The 21,019-nt window shown below is 45.6% G+C and overlaps 1 protein-coding gene across 1 annotated transcript in view; it reads right to left on the reverse strand.

The window, feature by feature from the left end:
* GDPD5 (glycerophosphodiester phosphodiesterase domain containing 5) overlaps positions 1-21,019 on the reverse strand; it is a 116,215-nt gene that overhangs the window by 46,952 nt on the left and 48,244 nt on the right. The window contains exon 2 of the mRNA XM_009321944.1: positions 5,542-5,645. Coding sequence (XP_009320219.1) covers positions 5,542-5,645 — 104 coding nt within the window. The remainder of the gene's footprint in view (positions 1-5,541; positions 5,646-21,019) is intronic.

Here is a 21,019-nt window from a genome sequence, read left to right on the forward strand (position 1 = left end):
CAGGGCCCCATTTGAAATCATTCTTCTTCCAGGTCACTTGATAGAGAGGGTTTACGATCAGACTGTAATTTGGAATATGCATTCTCCAAAAACCCACGACGCCTAAGAACACTCGTGTTTCCTTTTTGCTAGTTGGTGGAGACATGGCTGTTATTTTGTTGATCTCATCCATTGGGATCTGACGATGTCCATCTTGCCATTTTATTCCTAAAAACTGGATCTCCTGTGCAGGTCCCTTGACCTTACTTTATTTTATGGCAAAACTAGCTTTCAAAAGGATTTGGACTATTTTCTTCCCGTTCTCAGAAACTTCTCCTGCTGTGCTGCCCCACACAATGATGTCATCAGTGTACTGCAGGTGTTCCGGAGCCTCACCCTGTTCCAGTGCAGTCTGGATCAGTCCATGGCAAATGGTGGGGCTGTGTTCCCACCCCTGGGGCAGTCGGTTCCAGATGTGCTGGACACCCCTCCAAGTGAAAGCAAACTGTGGCCTGCACTCTGCCGCCAAAGGGATTGAGAAAAACGCGTTAGCGATACCAACTGTGGCATATAACATCTTCCTTGAAGGTATGCCTTTCCTTCACACCTGACAGGACGCACCTCCGGAGGCTGAGGACTTGTGCCCCTTTTCCAATCACTTTGTCAATGCCTGTCACGGGGTTTGGAGTAGCCGCAGTGCCTGTCGCTGTCCATGCAAATCTTCTGGTACAGCAAGGACAAGATGGGTGGGTGATGCAGCAGGACTGCTCACACACGCCCAGCAGAAACACAGGCCCTGGAGCAGCGCCTGGCTGCTGCGATGTCCTGTGCGCCTCTGAACACAAGGACTGCATGAAGCCCATCCTGACTTGCCAATCTCCAGATTGAGTACCGCTGAAGAGGAGCAACCAGATTCAGAACACACCTGAGCAGAGACTCCAGAAGGCTGAGCTGAGACAGACCTCGCTGTATTAAAGGATCACATAACACAGTGGACATTAGGCTTCTCCAACATCTGACAACATGGGGCTCAGATCAAACGGTCCCACTGGCCTTCCTCAGCCCTACTCATCAGCTCATTCAATAAACTGACCAAGGCTAGGACCCAGGGGTTTTTGTTGCTTTTTTTAGTTACGATAGATGCAAATGCCGCATGCAAGCAGGTCAAAGACCCAACCTCCTCCCCACCACACAAATCCAGCATCATTCATCAGCCAGACTCTGGCCTGACAACTGCCCCGTCCATTCTGTCCAGGAGTAAAGCTCCCATGTAGGATCTGGAGAGCAAGTCCTTGGGCTCAACAAACATGACTCATGTCCAGGTTCTGCTCAAGGATTCAAAGAGCCATAACAAAAGGGATATGGAGGGACTCAGACATGCTGTTAGTAAAAAAAGAGGGAAGAAAGAAAAGAGGGCTCCTTTGAAGTCTTTGCTCATGCCACCACCAGAAGCTTCCTTAGCTCAGCTTCAGTACAGTTAAGTTTTTGCTTTGATTATCCCCTCAAGTGTCCCTCTGACAACGTCACGTCTTCACTTGACATGCAAATGACTTTTTAAAATGCTGTTTCCATGGTAGTTATGAACCAGATGAGCCTTATCCAGATCTAAGGAAGAACAAATTTGCTACACAGACTTGCATTTATAGTCCTGCTCCAGAGGGAACACAGCCAGGTTCACAAATTACAGCATCTCCCACATCCTTCATTAACCAACGCTGAGCTTTCTGTTGCAGTATATAGCTTGCACACTGGAGATCTGAAGTATAATGCAATTAAGCATAGACACCAAAGAGGGAAATGCCCAAAGCAATAAATTTAAGAAAATATTTATTTAGAGACACAAAGCCCTTTCGCTGACAAAAGACCTCACTGCATGTTCAGCCTCGCAGAAAAAAGTTACAAGCCTGCAAGCAATACATGCCAGGCTATCATTTTGCCTTGTCTCTCTAAAGCCCATTTCAATCCCAGAATAGCCCCTTAAGTCTTTACAAGTTTAAAGGCCAAATACCCACGCTTATGTAGGTAAACCCTATCACTGCCACAATTTAATTATCATAGAATCATAGAATAGTTTGGGTTGGAAGGGACCTCTGAAGGCCATCTAGTCCAAGCCCCCTGCCATCAGCAGGGACATCTTCCACTAGAGCAGGTTGCTCACAGACCCGTCCAACCTGACCTGGAATGTTTCCAGGGATGGGGCATCCACCACCTCTCTGGGCAACCTGGGCCAGTGTTTCACCACCCTCAGCATAAAACATTTCTTCCTTAGGTCTAGTTTGAATCTACCCCCCTTTAGTTTAAAGCCATTCCCCCTTGTCCTGTCGCAACAGGCCCTGCTAAAGAGTTTGCCGTCATCTTTTTTATAAGCCCCCTTTAAGTACTGACAGGCTGCAATAAGGTCTCCCTGGAGCCTTCTCTTCTCCAGGCTGAACAACCCCAACTCTCTCAGCCTTTCTCCATAGCAGAGCTGTTCCATCCCCCTGATCATTTTTGTGGCCCTCCTCTGGACCCGCTCCAACAGGTCTGTGTCTTTCTCATGCTGAGGGCTCCAGATCTGGACGCAGTGCTCCAGGGGGGGGTCTCAGTTTGGTTTTACATAGATAGGTGCATCCACTGCTGGACCCCAAACATACTGCCTGAACCACAGGTAGGGTTTGCTCTGCTCATCTGTAGGTTTCTGCTACCTCTTAAGTCACCTCTGGCAGCTGCTCAGCAGCATTTAGCAATGCTCTGCACATCTGGGTTAAGAAACAAAGAGCATCCTAATGAATTCAAGTTTCAAGTACCATTTTAACCAAAAGAACATGGAAAAGAGGTATTGCAGCGCATTGTAGTTTCAACTAGAATAATGAGGCTTTACATTAGCGTGCTAATAACCCTGCTGAGAAGGACCTGGTGTTATGGAGGACATGAGGTTGAATGAGCCAACAGGGTACGTCCACTGTGAATAAGTCAAACCATATACTGGGTGGCATCAAGGGAAGTGTCACCAGCAGACCAAGGGAAGTTGCTCTCCCTTCTGCTCAGCACTGGTGAGGTGGCGCCAGCACCACCGTGCCCTGGTTTGGGCCTCTCAGTTCAAGGAGGATGTGTAGGGGGTCCAATGCAGAATTACCAAACCAAGATGGTGAGGCACCCGGGGAACATAGCTTACTAGGGGAAGCTTGAGGAAGCTGGGCTTGTTTAGGCTCACAGAGAAGGGGCTATGAGATGATCTAATTGCCGCCTACGCTGTCTGACAGGCAGTTATGAAGATGATGACATCAAACTCTTCAAGAGTGACAGACACTGTCACAAGGGGAAATGGCCCTTAGAGGTTTGGTTTGGAAAATCTTCTCCTCACAGAGGGTGGTGCAGTGCCGGAACAAGTCCCGGTGAGGGGGGGAAGTCTTCAACCTTGGGGTTTCAAGACTTCAGTCAACCTGGTCTACTGCTAGCAATAGTCCTCCTTTGAGGGGCTGGTTGGACAGATGCCTCCAGTCTTGCTTCACTTGCTGTGGTGGGACAGGTCAAAGAACTTCAGTATAGTTTCCTGCATGTGACATGAGGAAGGAGAGCTCACAGGGATGAGCTTCAGAGGGCAGGAACAAGCTTAGCAGCTCATCACACCAATGCGACATCAATTCTTTATCCCAGTGCCTCCAGGGAGACTCTGCCAGTAGCTTGGTGTGCTGAGTCCTGTACCGAGATGGCGTTTGCCCCAAAACGCCCTTCCTCTAGGCTGAGAGAGGTCATGGCTTGCAAATAAATCAGTGAAGCACAGAGGAAGGCAACAGAAACAAGTATCATAGAAACACTGTCCACAAATATGGTCCAGAAGTGATAGTCACTGAGGAACAGCAAAGATGGGGTTTCTAAGAGCCAGGACCCCACTGTATCTCATCAGCAACAGGCTCACAGCTCTGTTGGGTCCAAAGTGATGCTTTCACCTCCTTTACACCCTGTCTGGCTGAAAACTGTTCTGTTTCAATGGAGCCCACGCATCTGTGTTGGGAGGGAAGAGGGCCAGGCTCAGCCTGAACAGACCCAGTGGAAATTGTTTCCCCTCTGTCTGGAACTGGCGTGGCTGTAATTAAAACCTCACCCCATGTTATCATCCTCCCTCCCAGCCTTTCTGCACCATTTCAGGCTGTTTTTCAGAAACCCTGCTCTTCTCCTCAACCTCTGGTGCCAGTGTGTGGAGCAGGGATCTAATTAGGGTTACAGCACATACAAAGCACTGACCCATTTTCAGCGCTGAATGGCAATGCTTGAACAGATGTAGCCCTGCTAATTTGCATCCAGAGAGCCTCTTCCATGACCGTTGTGCACAAGAGGGCTTGCTTTTCCAGTGCTGTCAATCCAGAAGTGCTTCTAGCACCCTGTGCACACTGGGTTGCATGGGGAAGGAGCTTTGGTCTGCAGGTGACGCGTGGGCATTTTAAAGCCCAAATACCTCTTGCATCCAGAGCAACGTCTCCTCCCATTCCTGCATGAATATTTGGGAACCCAAAACTTTGCAGCACTGTGGCTGCAATGCCCATTCACAGCGTTCCCAGGGTTTTGCTTCACCTCTGAATGATTTTTTTTTAGCCCTTTCTTAACATGGAGCTAAGACAGATTTAGGCTTTGCACTGGAGCAGACTAGGAGCGTTAACATCCTTTATTGGAGGTATAAACTGAAAGAAAGAGGAGTTCCAAAATACTCTTTTAAAAAAAAAAGGGGGGGGGGGGTTCATGCTAGTATTATAAATAATCAAGAGCAATGGTGATGGTTTCAGTTCTCAGAATGTGGGTCTGAGCAAAGAGAAAAACCACACTCCTGGGAGGAGACAGCTCACATCATTAAGTTAGTAAACACTCCCCCTCATACAACTTCAGCATCTAAAGCACGTGATTTATTTAAGGGATCAACTACCCACTGCGTTTTAAAATACAGTTTACATATTATCTTTGACAAGAAGATTATGTCAAAGCAGTTTGGTTAGCAGACAGCCCGAGGTACTGTCAAAATGTTTTAAGATGCTGCTGAGACAGTAAAAGGGAGAATAATTTCCAGCACTGGGGGGGGAGATGGCAACACCCTGAACTCCCCAGCACATCCCACTGGAAAGCTTGTTTTCAGCTCCTTCCAACTTTGCAAAATTTTCCACACCCGTGTCTGCTTCAGGCTGAATTTTTGTCATTTATATTTTGTAGAAAGTTGCAGCCAAATTGCTCAGCCACTTCCAAAAACAGCCAACCATAGAAACAAACAAACAAAAGACAACCAAAAAGCTTCCACATAATTTCAGCACCATCTTTGTTTTCGCATGCTGTTCACCGGGGAGCACACCTACCCAAAGCTCCGTTACAGCCGCGCAATGGAGACGTGAGGACACATTACATCTATCAGTGAAGCCAGGCAGAAGCAGCTCTCCTTCAGTCCCACTTCCCACCTCGCTTTCCCTTTTCTGCCATTAACAAGCCCATCTGAAGGACTCAAATGCATCCAACCCAGTGTCAAACAGCTCTTAGAGGCGTATGATGGCAGCCGAATTTGTTAAGTGTTTGCCCCTCCGCAACGGGGAAAACTCTACTCACCAGTTGATTTCATTGTAGTCATTGTGAACTTCCCACCAGAAATAAAACCAGACCAGGGTCAGGAAGAAGGACGAGGTGAGGATGAGGAACCAGAGGCGCTCCCACTGTGGATGGAAAAAGAGGTCAGCATTAATACTATCCCTTTTCAGGGCCAGTGCCCCATCCTATCCCACATCTCGTCTAGAAGCTGTTGAGATTGGATGGAGTAACTAGACATTTCCAAGGGCAGATTTCAGACCTTTCTCCCCTGAGGGAGTGTCCTGGTTTCAGCAGGGATAGAGTTAATTTCCTTCCTAGTAGCTGGTACAGTGCTGTGTTTTGGATTTAGGGTGAGAACAATGTTGGTAACACACCGATGTTGTAGTTGTTGCTGAGCAGTGCTTACACTAAATCAAGGGCTTTTCAGCTTCCCATGCTCTACCGACTGAGCAGGCTGGAGGGGCACAAGAAGCTGGGAGGGGGCACAGCCAGGACAGCTGACCCCAACTGGCCAGAGGGACATTCCATACCATGGGACGTCACGCTCAGTACAGAAGCTGGGGGAAAGCTGGCCGGGGGGGCCGCTGCTCGGGGACTGGCTGGGCATCGGTCAGTGGGTGGTGAGCAATTGCACTGTGCATCACTTGCCTTGTATATTCTTATTCTTATTATTACTATTATTAGTATTATTAGGATTTTATTTTATTTCAATTATTAAAATGTTTTTATCTCAACCCATGAGTTTTCTCACTTTTACTCTCCCGATTCTCTCCCCCATCCCACTGGGGGCAGGGCAGGAGTGAGCGAGCGGCTGGGTGGTGCTCAATTGCCGACTGAGGTTAAACCACGACAGGGAAGTGGGAGATGCAACCCTGGTCCCCAGCTCTGGGCAGAGGGGTCACTTATGTAGATCCATCTTATGTAGGGCTGGGACAGCATTTCTCCAGCTCTCAGGGCATATGGAACGAGGGAGCATTTCTGGATACAGAGCTGGGTTTTTTGTTTGTTTGGGGTTTGGGGTTTTTTTTTTTTGGTTTGTGGTTTTTTGAGGCAATTGTTTCATTAACTTATCCATTCACATGTGAGAGATGCAACTTGGCATCTTACTCTCTCATGGGTTCAGCCTAAATGACTGAGTAGTGATCACATGGCAAAGGCTATACAGCAGGTTAGGGATGCTACTACTACACAGGCATGTGAACTCTTACTCCTTCCCCCGGGGCACCCAGATCCTGCAGAGCCAAACCACCCATCCGCAACATTTATTCCCACCACCACCACATATGTAAGTGTTTTGCAAATAATACGGCAGGAGGGGAGACCACACCAGCATCGGATGAAAGATATTTACACCAACATTCAGTTTTGGTGAATGTTTCAACTAATACTCAACACCCCACCCCCCCACCCCCCCCAAAAAATATAATTAAAACATCTGTTCAGTGTCCCGCTCCAATAGCATGGGTAAAATCCTAAACCACAAGGACATCCGCGAAGAGAACAGCGTTACAGGAAAACTGTCCCTAACCAGCACCATTTCCATGTGTTCCTTGTTGGTTTTACTCTGCAGGCATTAAGTAGTCCACATATGTTTCCGTTTCAACCAGCACCCAGTCCGTTCACAACAAAACACTGAAATAAATTCGTTATGGAAAATATTCAAATGAATCCTCTCTTCCCAGAATAAGCAAGATGGAATGAACATTAAAAAAAGTGTATGAGCAACTCTACTATTATAGTTTCCTTCTAGACCCTGAGCACACCATTAAACTCTTGAAAATGCCCTTTTCTCTAGTGAACTGTCTCATGGCTTTCCAATTATGCAAAACAACGTAAACAATATAAACACGGTTTTGGTGATATAAGAAACACTACTATTCTTTGCCTTCCCTTTCCATCTGAAGGGCTGAAGCTATTTACTTAACTGTGTATTGACTATGTTTCATCATGCATCACCCTGGATACCGATCTTGTGATACAGCTCTTCCTTGTAAGCTCCGTCTCATAAAAGTGCCAAAAGAAAAAGAAAGCAATAAAAAGGGTTGGAATTATTTAATTTTTGCTGCACCAGAAATGATGTTTTCTGCTAGAAATTCCCAATTCTTGGCTGGGGTTACGGTTAAAACTTTTCTTCAACTCAGCTCAAGTTTGTTACCCAACTTCGATCAAACCTCAGTAGCTCCAGGTGCCTAATTCCCACGTGAGGCTTTGTGTTCCAGATAAATGGGGCAAAAGGAACCAGAAGGGACTTGTACAGCACGCCTACCGAGTACATTCAAAACCACATGGCCAAACTGCTCTGCCGTGAGCTTAAAGACTGTCGTCTCCCCACCTCATGTACAGGTCTGCACCTATATGCACAGGTGAGCTCCTGGAGAGAATGCGCTGAGGCTGGAATGGGGGTTTTCCCCTGCAAAACACCCCACCTTTGGTAGCAGGACGCCAGCCATAGCATCTACGTCAGCTCCATAGCCAACACCAGCCTTCCCCAGTCCCAAAAGCAGCAGCAAGGCTGCAACATCTCTCCACGACGAACTTCCTCCACACCGACCACCGCTTCACAGCCAAGCCAACCCTTTCCAACCAAGAAGTTTCAGATTAAAATCCACCCATGCAACATCTGGATTATATAAACACCCAAACCAAAACCCACTCTCACCTTCGCTCCATCCCACCAAAACCCCCCAGGAGAAAGCAATGGCTAACCCTTTTGGCAGACTATGACTATTTTCTCCTGGATGCCTTCCAGTCTGCAGATCTCCAAGCTTTCAAACCTCAATTTCCCTATTGTTTGTGGGTTTTTTCCTCTCCATTTGGGTCTAACCCCTCCTTGCACCTATCAGCGACACTGCTGAATTGGTTAACTGGACAGGTTTTTGCAAGGCAAGTGAGGTTTAAAGTATCTCAAGTGCTGCGGACCAACATCGCCACAAAAAAAAAAAATCCTCCAGCTCCTTAAAGGTCATTATGGGATAAGCTTGGCCGGTATTCATGCACTGGATGACACTGATTTGATAAACAAGCCAAGGAAAAGATTTCAGAACATGGTTGGGCTTTTTTTTCCGTATATATATTTCCCCCCTCATTTACATGCAAGTAGCATAGCTTTTGTCAAGCACTCCAAAAGCTATTTTTGGTCTGTCCTTGATGGTGCACTTGCCAGATACATTTGCCTGTCTGATTTTGTGAAAACCCAGTCAAATTCTTCAAGGGTCGACATCCTTCAGTGAGTTCAAGCACAGTTCTAGGTGGGCTTTCAGAAGAACAGGGAACATCTTCCCAGCACCACTGATGCTATTCAGCACAAACTGAACCAGAATCTGAACCTACGTGAATTTGACCTACATGCACAATATATTGGCTTTAGTCCGGGTCCTGTACAACCTCCCTCCAACAGCCCCTCATCAGAAGAGCTTTAGAGGTCCCTACTTTGCAAGCTCCCACATGCTTTAAAGCAAGGTGAAATCTGCAACATGCAACAGCTTCAAGACTCTACTGCCAAAAATAAAGACTTAAAATCCTGTCATCCCGATCACTCAATCACAGCCACAAGTGGGTGGAGGAAACGATGCCACTTCACCTACAGAAACTCGGGCAGAACCGCTAGAAAGTCTGAAGGTGCTTGAAAAAGTGTCCACATTTTCAGCTCCGTGAGATTTTATATGAATATCAGCAGTGACATTTTGGTAGTTGTTCTAGAAAACCTTCCCTTCGCCACCCTTCCCTTTCTGTTTCTCCCTCTTCCCACAGGAATAAGGTGGACGTGCTCACTAGTTACCAATTACTCACACTGAGCTCAAACATGCGCAGCTCACACAGCACTCAATATTGTCCTGCAAATGAACTTGACCAAGTGCATCGGTATTAGCACCTTCATTCCTATCAGGATGCGTTTTGGAAGTAGCTCACCCTTTTGTCCTGCTTTCTGTGTTCTGGTTCACGTCACTAAAGGGCTTTGGGTGAAGCTAAACCAGAAGATGTGCTCCAACAGTGAACCCAACGCACCTCAACCACCAATGGGCACTCAGTCCATAGGACCAGACTAGAGCTAGTCCTAAGTGACCACACCACCACCTCCAGAATGCTTGGACCACGAATATCAGGATCTCAGCACTATCTATCTCTTTCCACAACCCTCTTGTCTTGGGCCACCCTACTTGCTAATGCAGATATAGCCATGGTGTCTTGCAAAATGGCACAAACCAGTATTAACCTCATTATACCGACATTTAATTTTAAAGGAAGAGTCTCCTTTTCCCTCCAGCACATGTACCATGTGCTTGGTTAAGCTCAAAAAAAGCCAACTGGTACATGGACTAGGTCTTTGCACAGCACACCCACTGAGATGGCCACAGCCCAAAGAAGGGTGGAGAGAGTCTCACTGAAAATAAAAGAGAAGTGACTCTGAAGTGAGAATATTTAGAAGGATCAGGCACAGGTTGAAGATCTGGCACTGCAGAACCACTTTCAAAAACAAGCATCTTACACATACCAGTGTGCTTGCGATCTCAGGTCTATTGTGAGGCCACTTCTAGCAATAGGAATAAGATTTCTTACTCCAAGAGTATCTACAGACATAATCAGAAGAGCCCCAAAAGGAAACAAATGAAGACTGAGGCGTGTTACCAAGTTGCAGTTTGTCAGTGATTTTTTAAAATTTTTAAAATCACAGAATCCTTAAAAAAAAAAAAATAAAAATCAGCGTTTCATCCACATTCTCCACAACTTTTGTGCATCCCCAATCCCCACCCTATGTCAGGTGAGAGCATAACCAACTCCAAAGTAACGGATGATGGCAAAAAAAAAAGCCCAAACTGAATGAAATTGCCACAGAAAGAGCCAGTTTGTGATTCAACTGTGAAGTTGGCTCGTGCATTTTGCCTGCTCTTGTGCTGCAAGTTTTAATCTAAACAGCCCTGAACTTCGTATCACGGAGCACAGAAGAGATTTTCCCATTTGGGGATTAGTTTTGGTTAACTGAAGTCTGCGCCAGCCTCTTCCGCTGCAATCCCCAACACAGACGAACGTCACAGCATTATTTACCACCCAGCACGGGTGGCGCAGCAAAGCAGAGAGGCTCAGGAAGATTATTTTATTTCCTGTAATATCTGTAGGAGATATTATGAAGTTCATCTACATACACACTCCCACCTACCCCTCCTACGGGGACTATTTCAATTTAGTCAAACTTGCTATATTAGAAGCTATGAGATTTCTCACCCATTTCTACATTCTAGCTGATTGCACGTATGCTGGAAGACATCTCTTAGTGTGATACCATTTGTAAACCAAAGAAATTCTTCAACCAACAACTCCATGCTTTTTAAAAAGTTTCTCTAGAGAAGGTATCCCGGCTGTCACTAGAAAGCGATCCTCTAGCCACACGCAGAGCTAATGCGCATTTGTCTGCCACAGCTATTCCCTGCCGAATTATGGGGTGAACGCAACTCAACATTGTGCTGCTCTAGAGAGGACAGAACCATGTCCATTTGATAATTTACTTGACGAACCCTTATCAAGCCTTTAGATCCCCAAATTGCCCATTATCTTCCCAAAAAGCAGATCGGCACAGCGTCAGGATCTAAATAGTGCGTGATTTGGGCTCAGAACAGAGAAGGAACATTTAAGATCTTAAAATCAAGATTGCCCAGGGTGAGACTCCATTGATCAGAAGTGGCTATCACTGCATTTACACTTGCCCCTCTTCCTGAGGTTTAAATATTTTTATAATTAAGCTGGGTCTATCAGAAAGTATGTCCCAAGCCTTGTCTGGGGCATGCAGGCAAAACAGAGGGGTGCAACATGTGAGACCACGTTAAATTGCTTATTTACTGCCAAGTTTATTCCCAAAGGTCACCAAAATGCTGTGCAATGAGCTAAGCTGCCCCCCTCGCTCCTCCTTTGCACCCAGCTGGAGGAGGAGGTTGCATTGGCTCGAGGTCTGCTCCATTAAAGCCAAGAAAAGCTAAGGCTAGAGCTAGCTGATTTCCTGGCAGCCTATGGATGAAGCAAAGCATAAACATTTTGCTTCGCTGAAGTTGCTAGAGTCACCCCAGTCAACACTGGTCCTGAAACACCCTCCTCCACCTGCAGCGGTGGCTGGAGACCTCTGTCAGCTCATCCCAAGCGAGCAGCAGGACTTGCATCCTTGAGATGCGCCTACACCTCCTGGCCTTGGGATAAAACTGCAGGAGGCCCTCTAAAGCAAACCCACCGCCTCCAGCATCCTCTCTGGCACCCAGAAACAATGTAGAGTTTCAAAATGAACTGGAAAGAGAGAAGCCTGCTTTAAACTGTGAATGGGTAAGAGGAAATGCCAGTGCTGGACAGATTAGGGCTCCATTCCTGCACGGATTAGCTCATAGCAAACAACGGTCCAGCAATCATTCAGCGTGGGCGAAGTTGGGTCCCTTCCAACTTGTGCATCCTTAGAAGCTCGCCAGTGAAGGAAGTCAAATGCCACTGCTGCAATGCTGCTGGGAGCTTGCCCCAGTTTATACCAGTGCAGATAATCATGGCAGCTCACAGACGGAAACAGACGTTTTTTACAGTCCCCCTTCTGATTCACATCCAACTGTGAGGATTGCACAGATCCTCACATCAAACCCTCTGTGGCAGTAGGTCCCCACAGCTCTCCCAGAGCAGCTGAAGCCACAGCGAGGAGGATTTCACCTGAAGAGCCTTAAAAATGGCCTCAAGTTGCACCAGGGGAGGTTTAGATTGGACGTGAGGAAAAATTTCTTTACTGAAAGAGTGGTTAAACATTGGAACAGGCTGCCCAGGGAAGTGGTGGAGTCCCCATCCCTGGAAGTATTTAAAAGACGTGCAGATGTGGCACTTAGGGACGTGGTTTAGTGGGCATGGTGGTGTTGGGTCGATGGTAGGACTCGATAATCTTAGAGGTCTTTTCCAACCTTAATGATTCTATGATTCTATGAAATGGGGGTGAGGTTGTGGTTGCTTGGAAGTGAGGAGATGCACAACAAAGCAGATTTCTTTTCCTGATTAAAAGATATTTTCTTTAAAAGACTAAAAGCCAGAAAACGTTAACAACTTTACACTAAGCCACCACTGAGACCAGTCAGAGGAAACAACATACTGTTTTGTGGAAGGAGGTTAAGTCAGACGAGTGCGGCAAGTGGGGTACCGTAATTTTCTTCTTCACAACGCCCCATGAAAACCCTTCACAGAGAGTGTAAGGGGGCTTAGAAGAAGGAAAGAATAAACCTGCATTCACAATTCAAGTGAGTCGACTCTACAGGTGCCTTGGTCTTTTAACAAAAATTCAATAAAACAGAAGACAGTTCTTTGAAAAAGGGGCTCAAACAGCAAAATGGAAAAAAAAAAAGAAAAATAAACAACTATCGATTCCCTTCAGACTTAAAGTTCTCTTAGCATGGAGGGTCTCAAATCAAGAAAGATCACTATCATTTACAAAGAGAAGCCAAAAACCCTAAACCACAGAGCAAGGGGGGAAAAAAAAAAAAAAAAAAAAGCCCTTCGCCACAGACCACTGTGTAAAGACCCAACCGTCATTTGAAGAGCAGAGACAGGAAAGACGGGTAGTGTTTGCTACCGACCGGAAAGACAGCGTGACGGCGGGGAGGCTGAAGGGCAGCAAAAAGGATCAGATGAGCCCACTAAAATCAATAGAAAAACTCCAACTCACTTCCCTGCGCTCTGGCTTTGAACCAAAAATCTTCTATTGCTAGATTCATTATTTCAGGAAAGTGGATAAACTGAGTTTCCTTTCAATTCTGCATTCCTCTTGGCTGTTAATTTATATTTCACACAGCACCAGGAAATCACTCATCATTAAATGCTTTGGCAGAGTGAACTCCCTCCTTGTCTCATGGCTACTTCAAGCAGAACCGAGGTTTATTCTGCCAAAACTGTTCAGAGATCCCCTTCCTCTATTTAAATACATATTTTTCAACCCTCCTCTTAAAATAGTTGGCTTTCCAAATCCAAAAACTGAGTGGTCTACGGTCCCATGTTTGGAAAAAGTCAGTGCAAACCAGAGCCATAAAAACATCTGACTCACTTCTCCACATTAACACCGAGTTACAATAAACATCGTGCAGAGTAATCCAACCTAACAAGTTAAAGTTATTTTTCCTTTTCGCCTGCTGATAGGATCTGTGTTCTGGTCAGACGTTTCTGTGATCAGAGACATTAAGCCTGTTTCTAATAAATATAACCAGCTACTGAAAAAAAGGTGGAAGGAAGTCATTCCATACTGAAAAAATAGCAAGTGTATTTATCTATAGCTACCCTGGACAAGAATTATTATCTACACATATGTGAGGCTATAGTGGTCTCCACGTACAGTCAACCAGAGGTTTGCTCCAAAAAAAAAAAAAGGTTCTGATTAAATGATCTAAATTTGCTCTGGAGGAAGCTGGCCCTCTTTGTTGGCTATATAAAGAGCCCCTGAAACCATCTTCTCACTTTCAACACCTACAACTAGATGGTGTGAATATCTCCCCGCCATCCAACCCATGGGTCTCTTTCGATCAACGTTAATAGAAACATGTTCCACCTCCAGTCCCCGTGACCAGAGAGGATTTTCACAGTAACTTTGTGTACAAGGGGCGCTAAACAGTCTCAACTTTCAGTCTGCTCCCTCCAGCATCTCTGCAAATGCCACCATGCGAGCCAGGACCACGGCGTGCCACACGAGGTAGCAGATGTGCCTGCTGGAGATCCTCTCCCACCATAGCTTGCGCTCCCCAGCTAGAAACGAAGGCACGAGAGGAGGGACAGACTGGTTTCTGGAATCGCCAGTCATCCCACATGAAGAGGGCTCTTGTTCACGTCAAAGTGCCTCTGGGAATTCGTGGCTTTCAGTCTTCATGGCGGACCCTACCCATTCTCTGTCTCCTGAACACAGTAAAGCTCCTGTTCATTCATTAAAAATAATTAAATAAGTAAATAAAAATCAAACTAGAGCAGGAAGAAGCCTTTTGACAATGTCTTCCCCCTCCCCCCTTTTCTTTTTTTGTCGGAAAAATTCAAACTGTGAAAAATGGAAGCCTTTCATAGGAAGTATATCATTTTAAAGCAACTTCTTGCTGGAGGGCATCTCAGCTTGAGGCTAGGATTTCTGGTCAGAGGAAACCCCAGAGAGACTGAGTCCTCCCAAAACCTGGCAGCACATCGGTCAGGACATGCACAAGCAGATGGAGAACAACAGAATGTGGATCTGACCACACGTACACACACACACACACAAAAAAAAATCAAACGTAGGCATCTTTCTCCAGTTCCACCCATCCAACCATGCTGCTGGAACAACCGCAGCTGCAAACTGGGTATATTGGGTTTGCGTGGCAAGGCTTTGGTAGTGGGGGGGCTACAGGGGTGGTTTCTGTGAGAAGCTGCTAGAAGCTTCCCATATGTCCGAAAGAACTAATGCCAGCCAGCTCCAAGATGGACCCACTGCTGTCCTATTCTGCTGTTACATCCCTACCAAAGAACTGTGACATTTAGAACTAAATCTTCTTATCTTTGTGTCACTCCTGGTTATATCAGAGGTGCCCACTCACATTTTTCGAATACATATTTTCAAAACTGAAAGAGCCCATTTCTGAAGGGAAAGATCTTGGCTGGTTCACATTGAGGCAGTTAAGGAAACTGTTGTCTTAGGTATGCCCAAAAATACGGAAGATTGAAATCTTTATTTACATCTTAGTAATAAACTTTGACAAACATAACAAACATCTTACCATATGCAGCTAGTTTAAATCGTATTTGCTGTCAGTATGCATTTTTAATGACAATTTTTGTTGGAAAGTTTCATATGTTACAGCCAGTCTAAGGAAAAGTGGATTAGCACACAGATTTTTTTTGTTTGTTTGTTTCAAATAAGGAGTGTTCATGCATACAATAAAGTGTAGGCAATGGAAAAAAATTATGAAAAAGAGAGTTGGTCCTAAGGATGTTGTTTTTCTCCAGCAGTGGGAAATGACCTGTTAGAATATCTAGAAATCAATTGTTCTACTGATGGATAGACAATCTTTCTAAATAGACTTCTTGTTTTATATCACTTCTGGTTTTGTAGACTTCTGGTTTATATCACGCATAAAAGATATAAGCTATAGTTTAAGCTGGAATTTCCAACGGTAATTGAAAGTGTGGATGCTTAATTCATACTTAAATAATGGCAATTAGTATCTCAATTTCCATGATACAATTTGAGGATATCAACATTACAGCAAACCTTCAGTGTCAGTTTAATTACTGCAGCATTACTTATGATTGCTATCTCAAGGACTACTTTCTGACAGAAAACTTAAGAGTGTTAAAGTTCAAAGATGAAAAATCTAGTGGTTCAACAAGACTGATATAAGTCAATTCTCAGTTCCACCATAAGAAGGGAGGGGGTGGGGGGAAGGTGTTTTTAAGATTTGGTTTTATTTCTCATTCTCCTACTCTGATTTGATTGGTAATAAATTAATTTTTTTTTCCCCCTCCAAGTCGAGCCTGTTTTGCCCGTGACAGTAATTGCTGAGTGATCTCTCCCTGTCCATACCTCGACCCACGAGCTTTTAATTGTATTTTCTCTCCCCTGTCCAGCTGAGGAGGGGAGTGATAGAGCGGCTTTGGTGGGCAGCCGGTGTCAACCCACCACACTGGGCAATATGGAGAAGTCAAAGGGGAAAACCCAGAAGTCTGGAGGGGTGATGTGACATGCTGAGGATAGGGGCAGGTGACAGGGACAGACCTCAGCCTCTTGAACGCCAGCCTGCTACTGTAACCCTAGCCACCAATCTCAGTTGCTTTTTATTTGCATGCAACTCAGCCTTGGGTCCATGCTCTGTTGGCTTCAGACTTCCCCCCGTCACAGGTCACATCCATAGTTGGAGAAAAACATCCTACATCAGTTCTGCCCTGCCAGCACTAGGATCTCTAGACAACAGCTATTTTAGACTGCTTCGTTGAATTAATACACCCTGGTCAGATCTGTTTACTATTCTAAGGACATCATCCAGGAGCAAACGAGGGTTACTCAATTTTGTTAGAAGAACATCAAAACCACTAGATCAAGCAGTAACTTCAAGCAAGTTATGTTAGTACCTCCATAGCTCCACACAGATCAGATGTCCAGATGCCCACTGGCTTCCCTTGGGCTATGGTGAGGTCTCCCTGAACCCCTCCTCTGTCCTTGGCCCCATCGCTACACATCTAAACATTCCTTCTCCCATCACTCCTTTTAAATTCAAGCCTTCACCCCAGAAGAAAGCACCTACCAGTTTAAACACAGAGCTTTCAGAAGAGCTAAGCTATATTCACCAGAGCAGCCAAGCAACCTGTGGATGAGTCTCATCTCCATCTCCCTGCCATAAGATATTTATCATTTTCCCGTAAGACACCATAAATCTCCATGCTGAGACAGCATTCGCAGAGACATCCAAGACAACCAGGCCCTCAAACTTGCAAATGCAGCAAGACAGAAGAGGTATTTTATCTTCCTGCAGTGCACGCCATCCTTGGGTCCCTAAATATCCACCGGTCCAGGCCCGCACCTGCCTTTAGCAAATGAATGGATTCTGTTGAAGGATCAAGGCCACATAGTCCTAAATAACCGCTCTCTACCCCAAGAGCAAATACAAGAGCTGGACTCAAACTGGAGCACCACCATCACTCAAGTGTGTTTTCATTGTATCCGGGAGTGAATTTAGACGACCTGAAGAGTTTACTAATGAGTCTTCACTACACTATTGTCTGACATTTTCAAGAATCAATTTCCTGCAGGCATTTATCAGTATTAGCTCAGAGCGGAAAGGAGGCAAGTAACATTTATCCAGTGAATACAAAAGAAAAATTGAAGGCACGATTCTTCATTTCCGGATTACCCAATTGGACCCCATTCGAACAAACAAAAGAAAATCTTTTTCAAGCAAGTTATTAAATCATCTCTGAAGATGACAGATGACTACATCTCCCAGCTGCACCCATTAGAACCAGGAACCACGGATAAAAAAGAACAAATATCAGCTGGAGCATTTTGTCAATGTGTACAATGCTTCAGTTCCTACAGTGAAGTTACAAATGTTCATTAACAACTCATGGTATGTGAATGCATAGTCCTTAAAACAGCGATTTGTGTACTACAGATGTGAACAACTTTCCATCCCGGTTGATTTTGAGCTCATTAGCTCTGATCAGTGTCAAAGATCAAATGTAGACCCCAATAAATATTTAAAGATAAAATAACTGAGGCAGCAAGGGGCCCCTGGCAGGCTCTGCTCTAAACTCCCACTCAAAGCAGGGCCAACTCGGGCCAGGTTGCTCAGGGCAATGTCCCAGCAAGGTTTTAATGTCTCCAACGATGGAAATTCTCACCCTCCTCTAGGTCCTGCTCCAGGGTTTGACCACCCTCATGGGGAGAAACTTTCCTACTAACTGGAATTTCCCTTGATACAGCTTGTGTCCATTGCCTCTTGCCCAGCTCCATCTTCTCTACAACCACTCCTTAGATAGTTGCAGAGACCAGCAAGAACTCCTCCTTCTCCTGCTGCACAACCCCAGCTCTCAGCTTCTCCTCCTGTGTCCCAGGCTCCAGGTCCAACCACAGAATCATAGAATGATAAAGGTTGGAAGAGACCTCTAAGATCACCGACTCCAGCCATCAACCCAACACCACCAGGCCCACTAAACCATGTCCCTCAGCGCCTCATCTACACGTCTTTTAAATACTTCCAGGGATGGGGACTCCACCACTTCCCTGGGCAGCCTGTTCCAATGTTTAACCACTCTTTCAGTAAAGAAATTTTTCCTCGCATCCAATCTAAACCTCCCCTGGCGCAACTTGAGGCCGTTTCCTCTCATCCTATCGCCAGTTACTTGGGAGAAGAGACCGACCCCCACCTCGCTACAGCCTCCTTTCAGGTAGTTTTAGGGAACGATGAGGTCTCCCCTCAGCCTCCTTTTCTCCAGGCTAAACAACCCCAGCTCCCTCAGCCGCTCCTCATAAGACTTGTTCTCCAACCATTTTGGAGTCTGTCTGTTATTGCCTGCCTGGTTTTGGGGAGCCCCAAACCAGACCCAGTGCTCAGATGTGGTCTCTCAGGGGTCAGTAGAGAGGAAAACCCACATCCCTCAAGCTGCTGGCTGCACTGTCACTACTATAGCCCAGGATGCAATCAGCCTTCACTGCCAGAAGTACATCCAATAGCTGAATCTCGTATTGCAGAGGGATATAATAAAGGGAATGTGCCTTGCACGCCAAGGATTTGAAGACTTTAAGTGAGCAAATCAATATACTTGACTAGCAGATGTTGACCTACCAGACCTTACGTACATCAGGAACAGAATCAAGGCGCCTGGGCTTCAATTTCCTCACCTTAAAAAGGCTGCAGAGGGATCAAGCTTTCATCCTTCCGTTGGATTTAAGACTCGTGAACCCGAGAGAGAGCAGGCGGCAGTCTGCAGGACTCCACAGCGCATCAGTCAGCTCTCATAGTACTTTGTAACCTGTCCAAAGGCTTCATTATCTCTCCATCTACCAAACAAGACCATGAACACCTGGTGCAAAACTCCACTTGAACACATTCTCCAGCTCTTGCTTTTTACTCTTCATCCTCAACTTCCTCTCTTCTCCCTGTCTTTGCTTAGTACTTCAAATCTCACAAGGCATGGGACTTTTTCCATTTGCTACAGCCCTCTCCAGGCAGGAGATGGACTGATTGGAAGGATACATCTGTCAACACAACCAACTTGAGCCAGTCCTGCCACTTCATAAACACTGCAAAGGTTTTGGCTGATTCGCTACTCCTAGGTAACACGGTGCGGTCTTGCGTAAGAGACAACTGCCAATAAATACATGGGAAGAAAAAGGAAGAAACTGGGTCTAACAGAGAATGGGTCTGAAGTAAGGAGGAAAAAACATTCCTACCGTTCTGGCTGCTGAGGCTTCGATAGCTAACCAGATGCTTCCTAAAGTAAATCATTGCACACCTCAGACATATCTTATTTGACTCTTGCAAAGACTAGGCTAATAGCTCTCTGCACACCTTGTTAGAGAAGGCCATGAATGAGATTTCTGAGCTGTGATATGCTCCATTTACAATTCAATTTAGCAGGTCAAAGAAAGTGGCAGAGAACATATTATTGAAATATGTGTTCCTGCTGGGGCTGCCGTAATTGAACTGTAGATCAACAGATGCAACAAAAAGAGAGCCAAATCTCTAAAAATAACATTATTACACTTTGTAAAACACCTCGGCTCCCAGCCTCCAAAAACACAACCAGGAAGGGTAGTCAGGCAGGACTGCTAATTCCCTCCAGGCTTCAGGGCTTGCAGCCTTGCAAAGCTGAGGAGCAATCGGGCAGTTTCGCTTGCCCAGGTAGCAACCAAAGGGATAAAGGTATCCAAACTAAGGGACAACCCATAGTTGCCTTCCCCTCCTTCCCCCCATGCTCTGCCATTAGGAAGGACCAGTTTCTCTGTAGGTATACTTCATTGAACAGAGGCAACTTCTAACTGTATCCCAGCAGCTATAATCATCACAAAAAATGCTGGGAACTCTCGATGGTGCTGCGACAGGAATTCCTGTGCTGTTCCAGAGATGGTGCACAGCTGGAGCCAGGGCTGTTTCTGGCTATTAGCGGCCCCAGGGGACTTTCTGCAGCAATAATGATGTCCTGGACCAGCTCCGCCTCCTGCAATTACATCTTCCCTCTTTCATTCAGCGCAGAGGTAAACAAAAAACCCTTAGGGAGCCTCTGATTCATGAGAAAACAGGACAGAGCGATAGGGGTTTACTCTACTTTTACAGCTCCTGACAGTGTGTTTTTAGTCTGCTGTATCTTTCCCAAACAGCGTAAGCAGCGATACCCAGTGCTTCTGACAATGCTAACAGAAGGATTCGAGTATTGCACCCAGAGTCCCCTTTGGTGCCTTATAAACCTATTACTGATGCTAATGATGTACTATTCCCTTTCTCTTTACCAAGCACTTCGCATATTTGGAGGCCGAGGGGAGGCAGCTATCTTTTCTAGTCTAAATAGGTCCAGCTCTTTCAGTCTCTACTGATGAGGCTCATCTAGAAAAAAAAAAACACAAACAATACAGCCCATCACTCTTGCACAGACCAACTGGATGAGGTCCAAGCCTTGTCTGAAGTGGAACACCTTGCTGGGCACAGCACCCCCGCTGAGCTCTCATCAGCATCAAGCAGCAGGAGGACTGCATCCTCGATGCCTCCTGAGGATGTTATTCCTGCTAACACATCCCAGTCTCATGATAGTCCTTTTCACAGGCACGTGATGTTGTTGACTTGCACTTAGCTTATCATTCACTTTAATTAAAGCACCAACATCCTGGGGCAATGGGTTTTAAGATTAAAAATAGGTTTAATAAAAGCAGGTTTAATAAAAAAATAAAAGGACTATGTAAGTTAACTAAGAATAGAGCCGATGAAGGCTATTAAATGTAATGGTCTCAGTACCACCTCTTACTCAAGTAATCTCAGAAAAACTGATTACCAGAAGG

This window comes from Pygoscelis adeliae, unplaced genomic scaffold (genome assembly GCF_000699105.1).
Source record: "Pygoscelis adeliae isolate BGI_AS28 unplaced genomic scaffold, ASM69910v1 Scaffold263, whole genome shotgun sequence".
Classification (NCBI taxonomy): domain Eukaryota; kingdom Metazoa; phylum Chordata; class Aves; order Sphenisciformes; family Spheniscidae; genus Pygoscelis; species Pygoscelis adeliae.